The 10854-nt window shown below is 45.5% G+C and overlaps 1 protein-coding gene across 1 annotated transcript in view; it reads right to left on the minus strand.

Annotated features, from left to right (window-relative positions):
* Positions 1-10335, minus strand: part of APOH (apolipoprotein H) — a gene marked incomplete at its 5' end in the record, with an annotated part of 30491 nt that extends 20156 nt beyond the window's left edge. Inside the window, 2 exons of the mRNA XM_080678864.1 lie at positions 8005-8062; positions 10303-10335. Coding sequence (XP_080534990.1) covers positions 8005-8062; positions 10303-10335 — 91 coding nt within the window. The remainder of the gene's footprint in view (positions 1-8004; positions 8063-10302) is intronic.
* Positions 10336-10854: the final 519 nt, after the last annotated feature.

Below are 10854 nucleotides of genomic sequence, written 5' to 3' on the forward strand. Positions count from 1 at the left end.
CAGTTGGCTGTAAGGATCAGCTGTGTCTATGCTGGGAGAAGTTCGGTGCTGGAGACAGCCTTATAGGATTAGACTTGCCAAATTGCAATAGCCTCTGTGCTCAGCTTGGATGGGGTGGAGTCTCAGTCTTGGCTTCCTGTCAGCCTTGCCCTTGCACGCATGTGCGCTTTCAGTCCTCCGCCTTCCCCGGCTCCCGAGTCTCCGCCCGAGAGTCCAGACTCCCCCCACAAGAGCGTGGGTCCCCAGGGGCTCGCCTGGAACTGGGGTTCACTGCAGTCAGAACTGGGGCTCAGTGCAGTCAGGATCCTCTGACTCCCTTCCACTAGGGAAAGCCTGTGGCAACCTCCGCAGCCTTTGTGCGCACTGGCCCGCGTGCACCTTCAGACTTCTGCCTTTCCCAGCTCGAGTCTCCGCCCGAGAGTCCAGACTCCCCCCGTAAGAGCGTGGGTCCCCAGGGGTTCGCCCGGAACTGGGGTTCAGTGCAGTCAGAACTGGGGTTCAGTGCAGTTGGAGGCTTCCTTCCCCCTTCTGCCAGAGAAAGTCAGCCAGGCTCTCAGCCGCCCTTCCTTTCTGCGCGCACAAAGACCCTTTGCCGTACCTCCAATTCTCTGTGAGTTTTTCTCTTTCCTTCTAGTTGTAGAATTTTCACTCAGCCAGCTTTCCTGTGGTTCTGGATGGTGTCCGTTCTGTCTTTTAGTTGTAGTTTTGAAATTGTTGTGCGAGGCAGCAGTTTAGGTGTTTACCTATGCCGCCATCTTGGTTTCTCCGCCCAGTTGTGTTTTTGACATAGTTATTATGTTAGTACATAAGTGAAAAATCCTTTCATTATAATAGGTGTTTCCATTTTAACCAAGCATTTGATGACTTATCTTCTGATGGTATCCTCAGGAGTGAGATGCTGAACTGGGATTGGACTATCATACTACGAATTGATTTAGCAGCTGCTATAATGCTCAGAGGCCACAATGTGAAACAACCAAACCCCATGTGGTTTCATTAGCTCTGATGGGTCCAGATTATATGAAAGGAAAGGAGGACTTAGAGAATGGATCACTATTTTGAAGAGAGTAGGGGGTATACATGTCTCCCATGAATACGACCTATTATTTTTTAAAAATTTAAATCTTTACATTTAGAATGAGTATGGAGCCCAGCTGGTATTGCTTAGTGGTTGAGCATCGACCTATGAACCAGAAGGTCATGGTTTGATTCTGGTCAGGGCATATCAATATCATATGCCTGGGTTGTGGGCTTGATCCCCATTAGGGGGCATGTAGCAGGCGGCTGGTCAATGATTCTCTCTCATCATTGTTGTTTCTATTTCTCTCTCTCTCTCCCTTCCTTTCTCTGAAATCAATAAAATATATTTTTAAAAAATAAAATGAGTATGGACACGCAACAATATTGAGCTGTATGGACCCTTCAAAAAAATCATGGGTTTTGAGAAACATTCTTAAAGCATCTCATTAAATGGACATGCACAATACATCAAGGACCTTTATAGATGACTACACTTGTCTCCTAGGGAAAAATAAATCCCACTGATTATTTAAGCTGTCAAGGCTATTTATGACTTTCCCTTTGTTTCCACATATTAGTTTTCTTCAATATAGTATGTCCCCCTTCACCTGCCCTGCTCCAAAATGTTTGTATTTATCTACCAAGATGCTCACACTGCAGATATAACAATGCACTTCTCTATCCACTGAGTCCATTATTTGAAAAGCTGGCAATTTAGAAACAAACTTCAAGAAGAAAACTATAGAATTCTGTCCCTGACCCATTCTATTAGATATTTTCAACAAATCAGGTGAAGAATAGAACAAAACTTCTACACATTTTCAGATGTTGCTCAGCTAAGAGAATGCAGCTAGAAACCACAGGATAAATGACACAAGATCAACGTAAACCTCAGTACATAAGTTAAGTAGGGGATGAGGCACTTTTAGCTTTAAGAAGTTTCAGATGTTTCTGCTGACCACAAGTGCAGCCTGACCCAATAGTAACATGGCTGAAATGTAATTCGATTAGGCTGTGTTCAAAGGCACAGACAGCCCAGTCTTACACACAATTGCTCCTTTGTATTGTGCTGGTCAGACCAAAGTCTGGCCATTCTTAAGGAGCACATTGAAAAGCCAGAACTCTCGGAAAGACAATGAAAAGTCTGAACATCATATAATAGGATAATAATTCAAAGAACCGTGGCTGTTTACCCTGGAATGTAGAAGACTTAAAACACTGTCTCCAAAAAATAAAACAAGGAGAAAGGCACACACAAAAAAAAAAGGAATTTAAAAAAAAAAGAAAATTGTCTCCAAATATTTCAAGAACCATTATGTGGAAGAAGTTTTAAACATGTTTTGAATTGTTCCTGTGGAAAGAACTTGGAGTAATGAATAGCATTTATAGGGAAGAATATATGAAAGAAATGTTTAATGAAGATTTTCAGCAATGGAGTGGGTTTCTTCAAGAAGTGGTGACCAACCTATCACTGGTAACTCTGAGGTTCTGGGCCCTTAGAGTTCAACTGAGTGATCAACCCAAAGAATATCCCAGGCCACTCTCCCACTTAGACACCCCATGGATCCCCATTAAAATTAGAACAAATTGCAGTCTCCTCACCATGGTCTACAGTGTCCTCCATGACTTGGCCTCTGCTGACCTCTATCCTCAGCACTCTCTGCTTTCCATTTATTTGTTTATTCCATGACTATTCTTTAAGGGTGACTGTGTACCAGAACTGTTACGAACAAAGCAGATAAAAATCTCTACCCTGAAATTTCTCTAGTTGGGAAAGAAAGGCCAAAAGAATAATAATAAATAAATAGATGAAGTGGTAAGTGCTGTGAGGAAAAATAAACATGGTAAAAGGAATGGAGATTGGTGGAAGGAAGTGCTATTTTAAATAGGACAATCAGAGCAGGCTTCTCTGAGGAGGTGACATTAGAACAGAGACTAGAAGGAGTGAGCCCCATCAATCCCTGAGGCAGCATCAAGGACAAAACTCCAGGTCTGGAAGTGGGTGAGCATGCTCAAGGAAGAGGCTGGTGAGGCTGGAGGGAAATGAGCAAGGAGTGAGTGAGGTTAGAGATGAGGCAGAGAGGGAATAGTCAGGTGAGGCAAATCTTGTGGGGCATGTTGGCCATGGTCAGGACATGAGTTTCACTAAGCAATACAATATGGGAAGCCTCCCAGAAGGTTCAGAGAAAAGAAGTGACATGGTTTGAATAATATTTCCAAGGGACACCTCTGGTGGCTGTGTGGGGAATATTCTGTAGGTAAACACAGGTAGAATCAGGGAGACCAAAAGGTTGGGCTCTCTAGAAACAGTTGCTGAGACAGAATTTGGAGTGCAAAGGGTTTGTTAGGAACAGGAACCAATATTTGTGAAGGAAGAAGAGAGAGCAAGATTGGCAGAGAAAATAGTTGCAATTCCAGCAAGCCTTGGGCAACTCAGTGGGGCATTCTGGAGGAAGTATTGCCTGTCAGAGTGTCCTGAACAGCTGGGTCTTTCTGTCCCCATCTCGCTCAGTCACTGGATGTAGGTTGCCCAGGCAGGGCATGACCTCAGCCAAGGCAGCTCTCCGCAGCTGAGGCACAGCCCAAAGGAGCCCATGGCTGCCCAGCTGGATGGTACATTTCCCAGACTCCCTTGCAGCTAGGCATGCTATGTGACCATGTCCCCACCAAAAGGATGTGAGTGGAATTGATATGTTCAATGTTGCATCCTAAAAAAGGAAGCTACCCTTCCCCTACACACACACACACACACACACACACACACACACACACACACACTGTCATTCTTTTTCCCTCCTTTGCTGTGGGCTGGAAAAAGAAGGAGCCTGCTTCAAAAATGAAGAAAAGAACAATACCTTGACGAATGCTGGAGATACAAAATGGAAAGAACCTGGATCCCTGGATGACCTCACAGAATAGAGCCTTCTAGCTCTTGGCTAGAGAGAAATAAGCAACTATCTTATCTGGACTACCATATTTTCAGCTCAGTATCTCAGCTAGGATGATGTTTTTGTTACAGCACCTTAGCCAACACCCTAACTTCTTCTGAGGCAATTGCAATGGTCTGTGTTTGCACCAAGATGGCAGGAATAAAAGTGGTGAGCCGTGATCAGATTCAATTTCATGTAGAAGGAACAGTCATTGTGATCTGCTGATGGGTATGAGGTGATATTCCAGGAAAAGAAGAGTCAAGAATGACCTGAATTTTAGGCATCAGCAATTGGAGAAATAGAGATGTTATTTATTGAGATGGGGAGACCAGGAGGAGGTTGAATTTGAGATTGGCTCATGTAACTAAAAGTTCAGGTTTTTATCTGATAGATTTGGGGTTCCTAATAGAGCCAAGTTGGGTATGGGAGTCTGGGGTTGACAAGGTAAGTATAGGTAGAGAGATGAATCTGAGAGACTACGCATGCTATTTAAACCCAGTTTTATTTCTTTCCCTGACACATGCCAGAGTCTTTGCACATGTTCTCTCTGCCTGGAAAATGTTTGCCCAGGATATTTGCTTTGCCCTCCCTGTCATCACTTGGGGCTTCCTGCCTTCTCCAAACCTGGCTAAAATGCTGCCCGGTCCCCCATTCACCTGGCACCACACCACCCTGCTTTTATCTCCTCCATCACATGTATCAGCACTTAAGCATACCTTTCTTGATTTGCTTATGCAGGTATTGTCTGCCTCCCCACCTGGAGTGCAGGCTTCTTGAGGGCTGGCTCTGTCTTTACCTCTTGCATCCTTAGCACCTAGAACAGTGCCAGACACACAGTCCATGCTCTGTAAATAGCTGTGAGCTCACTGATGGGAGAAGAAAGGAGTAAAGTAACGTGGTTGCTCAAAGCCATTTCCCTGGCAACACTCATCAACTGGAGATTCGATTCTGCAAATGAACCTCTTTGGGAAATGGAAATGCTTCCTGGAAAAGCTAAGTCTCATCCATATTGTAACAATAATTAATTTAGTCTGATTATATATAAATGTATACACACACACACATATACACTCATAAATAATAATAGAGTAGCATTCAATAAATAAGCATTTTGTAGTCACAGTGATGTAAAAAGTACAGCTCAGGGAATAGAGTCAATAATCCTATATAATAAAAGCCCAGCGACCAAACCTCAGAATGACCAGAACGACCAGTGGACCAGTTGCTATGACGCGCACTGACCACCAGGGGGCAGACGCTCAACACAGGAGCTGCCCCCTGGTGGTCAGTGCTCCCACAGTGGGAGTACTACTCGGCTGACCGAGATGAGCAGCTGCTCCCGCTGCGGGCCGATCCCCACAGGCCATGCCCCCCACCAATGCACGAATCCCATGCACCAGGCCTCTAGTACTGTAATAAGTATGTATGGTGTCCGGTGGGTACTGGAAACATCAGAGGAATCACTATGTAAGTCTATGATTGTCTAACTACTATGATACTATGCTGTACACCTGAAACTAATAAAAAATACTATTGAATGTCCTGTTTCTTCAGATTCCGCTGGTGGCCTTTCTCTCTTGGAGGTAAAGAAGCTCTTATCTTGAGGGTATATGGAAGGCGTATCTCACATGAGGGTCTTATGACCTGCCATAGGGAGGTCAGAAAGTCCCACCACACAATCCGTTTGTCAAATTCCTTCAACCGAAAATACTCAGCATGTCAAGGTACTGGACTTTGGGGTAGCGAGTCCTGGACCCCATCACTACAATGCTTTTCTTTCTGCCAGTGTGAATACCAGGGAGGGGACGAGCAGAGCACCTTCATGGGAACCATCAAACAAGACGCTCTCTGCTTCCATTGCTACATGCACAATGGAAGACTCCCCAAGCTTGACAACAGCCTTCGAGAACACGCGAAGAAAGAGCCTCAACCTTCTCCAAAGTGTTTAATCACATTAGCACAGTAGGCTCCCGGTTCAAGCTGGCTCCTCTGGTTCAGTCCTGTGTCCCCCCTCCCCACCCCCATTCGCACTCCTAGATGGAGGTGGACATAAAAAATGAAAAAGAGGTGGAAAGGAAGGAAAGGGGATGATATAGGCATCATCTCTCTTCTCCATTGTATGTGTGAATTCTCACAGAGTAGAAAGATATATGGGTGCAATTTCCAAATAGAAGAAGTTCAGATGTTCATTTTTTCCCCCTGCGAATGTTAAAAAGACAGTTGTATGCTATTGGCACCTACATACGCATATTAAAGATAATCCAAAAAAAAAAAAAAACACACAACAAAACTGTGGTACATCTACATAATGGAATACTACGCTGTGGTAAAAAAGGAGTTCTTACCATGTGCAACAGCATGGATGGACCTGGAGAGCATTATGCTAAGTGAAATAAGCCATTCAGAGAAAGATAAATATCACATGATCTCACTCATTTATGGAAAATAAAGAACAACATAAATTGATGAACAAAAACAGATCCAGAGACAGAGAAACATCGATCAGACCATCAAACTTCAGAGGGAAGGTAAGGGAGGGTGGGGGTAAGGGGGAGAGATCAACCAAAGAACTTGTATGAATGCTTACAATCCTAACCAATGGACACAGACAACAGGGGGTGAGGACATGAGTGGGGATATGGGGGGGTAAGGACACATATGTAACACCTTAATCAATAAAGAAATTTAAAAAAAAAGATGATCCTACACGACAAAATATTAATTGTAAGAGGTAAGTTACCCTCTCATCTCTGACCACCGTGGTTCTTTCCTTCAAAGAGAAACACTGTGCCCACTCTCGTGGGCGTCCTTCCAGGGATATCCGTGCTGTTGAGTTATTCTATGTCAGCCTATTTACACCAATAGCTGCATATGATGCACATTGTTCTAGCTCATGTTTAGTTTACTTAGCAGTACATCTTGGTGAGCATCCCGTATCTGTAGACATGGACTTCCCTTCTTTTTTCAACCAGCTTCCTAATATATACCCATTGTGTGGGAACATCATACTTCATTTAATCAGTAGCCTAGTGATGGATATTTATCTTGTTACCGGTTATCCACTATTACAAGCAGTCTACTGGAATATTCTTGTACATACATTACTTTGTGTACATGTGTAAATGTATTTCTAAGGTAAATTCATAAAAGTGGAATCACTAGAGCAAGGGTGTATGTTTACGTTTTAAGTTTTCAAAGATATTTTCAATGTCCCTTCTTTTAGAATTTGCAGAGATTATGGACTTTTCTTTCACTGAGATTGTAACAATTCCACAGCCACCAATAATGTGTGAGAGAAATGCCACGCATCGCTTGTCTCAGCGGACACTTCCTCCAATGGACACCAGATGGCGGAATGGACCCTAATGTGTATGCCTTGGTGACTTAGGGCTGCAAAAACTGGAAGCCTCCTTTTGGTTACGTATGCTCTCAGTAGATGAATTTGGCAAACCAGTTGTACTTGGATGAATTTCTACAGATAGAGATGTTTCAATATACCAGTGATAACAGATGGGTAGCCTGTGCCTTTTCCCCCGCCTTCACTTGGAAGAACACTAAAAAGATCCTCATTCTTTGCTCCATAATTCTTCCCCATTACCCAAACACTACACTTTCTCCAGCTGAATGGGAAAACGTGTGAATGGTATAGAAAACACAAGTTAGCAATAACTCTTGGAGTTGCATTTATGTGTGAAAGAGACTTATTTAGTTCATGTTGCTGCAACAGGGAAATGTATGAACATATGTATGTCACATAAGAGTACTTCTTCAAGCAAATAGAAGTGAATAATTAAAATTGGAGTATTTACTATGATAAGGCTTCCATTTGGCAGAACCCCAGCAAACCAATTTCACAGCAGAAAAACATGATCCCCCACCCCCACCCCGGAGAATGTGTCATTTGAACAGAATATATCCAATTAGAGTTGTGTCTGCTTAGCAATTTATGAGCACACATACTTTTAGATGTGAGTGTGGGTAGCTGCCTCCAATCCACAGTCCACCGCCCACAGACACCCAATGGAGAAAACATCATTGACTTGTGTGTACTCACCCGTAAAACACTTCCCAGTCAGCAGGGAGAAATAACTTTTAATCAATCCATCATTTCCCTAAAATGTAAATAGTTGGAAAGTTAGTGAAATTGATCTCCTATAGGACCAGTATTTACGGGAATCAGACTGTGACCACTTGGTTCATGGGTTCACGCCCAACCACTGAGCAACACCGGCCAGGCAGTATTTACATCTTATTACAGAGTTTCTCTGATTCCACAGCCTAAGTTTCTTCCATGACCCACTAGAAAGTTCTGTCCTAATAGTGATATTGAACAGCTGAGTGTTCGTCTATATCCTGAGGGTACTCCACACATAATTGTAACAAGCTCGATTAAATGATTTCCTAGCCTAAGTCTAGATCAAAGATAACAAATGAGAGGGAAGCTGCTAGAATAAAGGACCAGGAAGTGCCCTAGCTGGTTTGGCTCAGTGGATAAAGTGTTGGCCTGCAGACTGAAGGGTTCCGGGTTTGATTCTGGTCAAGGGCACATGCCTGGGTTGCGGGCTCAAGCCCCGGGGGTGGGGGTTGGGAAGGCGTGCAGGAGACAGACGATTAATGATTCTCTCTCATCATTGATGTTTCTATCTCTCCCTCTCCCTTTCCCCCTAAAATAAATAAAAATATATATTTTAAAAAATAAATAAAGGGACCAGAAAGTAACAGGCAGGTGAATAGTCTCAATGGAGGTAGCAAAACTATTAAAAAGTGAATAACTTAAAAAATTAAGACTATCTCCTGGCTGGTATGGCTATCTCCCAGGTCACAGTTCGATTCCCAGTCAGGGCACATGCCTGGGCTGTGGGCTTAATCCCCAATAGGGAGCGTGCAGGAGGCAGCCGATCAAAGATTCTCTCTCACCATTGGTGTCTCTATCTCTCTCCCCCACTCCCTTCCTCTCTGAAATCAATAAAAACTTATTTTAAAAGAGGAGCCAGCAGCCTACGTAGAGTATTAAATGTCCTGAATAGGACCAAGAAGTGTACAGAGAATCCAGGAAATTGGCAAAAATAAATAAATAAATAATAAAAGACCAGGTCAGCAGGCCTGCATGAGGGTTCTGCCCCCCCTGCCCCCCCTCCCCGCCCCCAGCATCCTTTGCCACTTGCTGCAAGTGTCCAGGCAGTGGGAAGCCATGGCTGCTAACAAGACCGTGGCAATTCAGAGCTCCCGCTGGGCCTTGCCTGGGTAGTCAATGAAGTCGCACGGGGGAAAGAAAAGAATGTTCCTACCTGAATCACTCATCAGGGCTGGGCTCATTACCAGCTAGCTTCTCTGTCGTTGGACTAAAGCAATGGGATGGCAATTTAGGGATGGCTGATCTAAAGCATTTCAAGGCACGGGTGCTGAGCAGATCCGGTGCCTCCAAATTCAAGGGAAACTCGAGGGGTTCCCTTAATGTAGGTTTCGCCCAGCACTATCAGAACAAGCCTCATGGAAAGTGCAGATGATAAAGCAGCAGCAATTTCCAGGACGAGCGAACTCGTGGGGTGGGAACACAGGGACAGAACAGGCGGCCACTCCCAGAGCCTGGCTCAGCTCTGGTGCCCTCCTCCCAGCTCTGGCTCCCTGAGCAACTCCCGGTGTTTTTTTTCTGTCTGTTTAATCTTGGTGCACCGTTCTTCCCACGTGCCAGGCCCTGTGTGAGATGCTCCCCATACATGAACTTCTTTCATCCTCACAGTTCTTGGACACAAGTCCTATTATCTCCCCGTTTCTCAGATGCAGGAATGGAGGCCCTCCGGGTAAGAATCTCACCCAAGGCCGTGCAGCTGTGATGACAGACAGCCGAGATCCAGACTAGGCCCTCTGACTCCGGAACCTGCCCTCCGAACGCCCTCGCACTTGTTTCACAGGCTGGTCCTCTGAGTTTGGGGGGCGGGGGGAGCGGTCACCAGCAGCTGCAGGGATCACTAATGACCAGGGAGCTTGTTAGGAATGCATCCTCTTCGGTCCCTTGGCCACGCCCCACATGGAAAGAGAATCTGCATTTTAACAAGATCCCTGGGTGATTCCCGTGCTTACTAAATCCAGAGAATGGCCAGCGGGCTCTCGCTTGCTTCTCTGCCGAGTCTGTCCTCTCCTTCCACCCCCAGTCCACACGCAGGTCCTGGGGGCAGGTGGGGACCAGGGAGTGCTGGAGGGAGGGATGGGGATGGGCCAGACGGTCAGCCAGAGGGCAAGGCCAGAGTACCAGGAGCTGGGGCCCGTTACTTCCGCAGACATGGGAATGACTTTTATTACTAATTCCCGATCCTGGCAATGCTTCCGGATGTTAATGGGCTTGAGCACTCACCGTTCTAATGTTTCTCTTCCGCGCCTGAGTCATTACCAAACACACCGCCTACCACCGACCTCTGCTTTCCGGAGACGCTGACAGTCTTCAGAGCCCGCGTTAGTGCGCACCTCGTCCCTTTGATAAACGAGTTGGAGTTGAGTCAAAGAGAGCTGGTGTTGGGAGGTGGTGGCGGGGGTGGGGGTGTGTGTTTGGGGGGGTGTTACCTATCATCCAGTCCAGCAGCTCTTAACCCGGCGGTGCATCCTGGTTCCCAAAGGCTCGTCCAAAACATCCCTGCGGTCGTCTCCATATCCACCGAATCAGACACTCTGCAGGGAGCTCGGGAACCACTTTTAAAAGATTTCCGGGCGATTCTGCCATCATCTCAGGAGCAGCAGTTGAAAACAGTTATTTCTATTCCAACCCCTTCCCTCTCCCAGCGCTATCTAGGTGGCCTCCAACCTGCTCCCACGCCCACAAGGGTGGGCGTACCCCAAAGCACACTTTTCCCAAATCACCAGTTGTGCCTGTTTCATTTTGCTGTTTAAGAAAGGCCAAATCGTGCCTAAA

This window comes from Plecotus auritus (assembly GCF_963455305.1).
Source record: "Plecotus auritus genome assembly, chromosome: 7".
NCBI lineage: Eukaryota > Metazoa > Chordata > Mammalia > Chiroptera > Vespertilionidae > Plecotus > Plecotus auritus.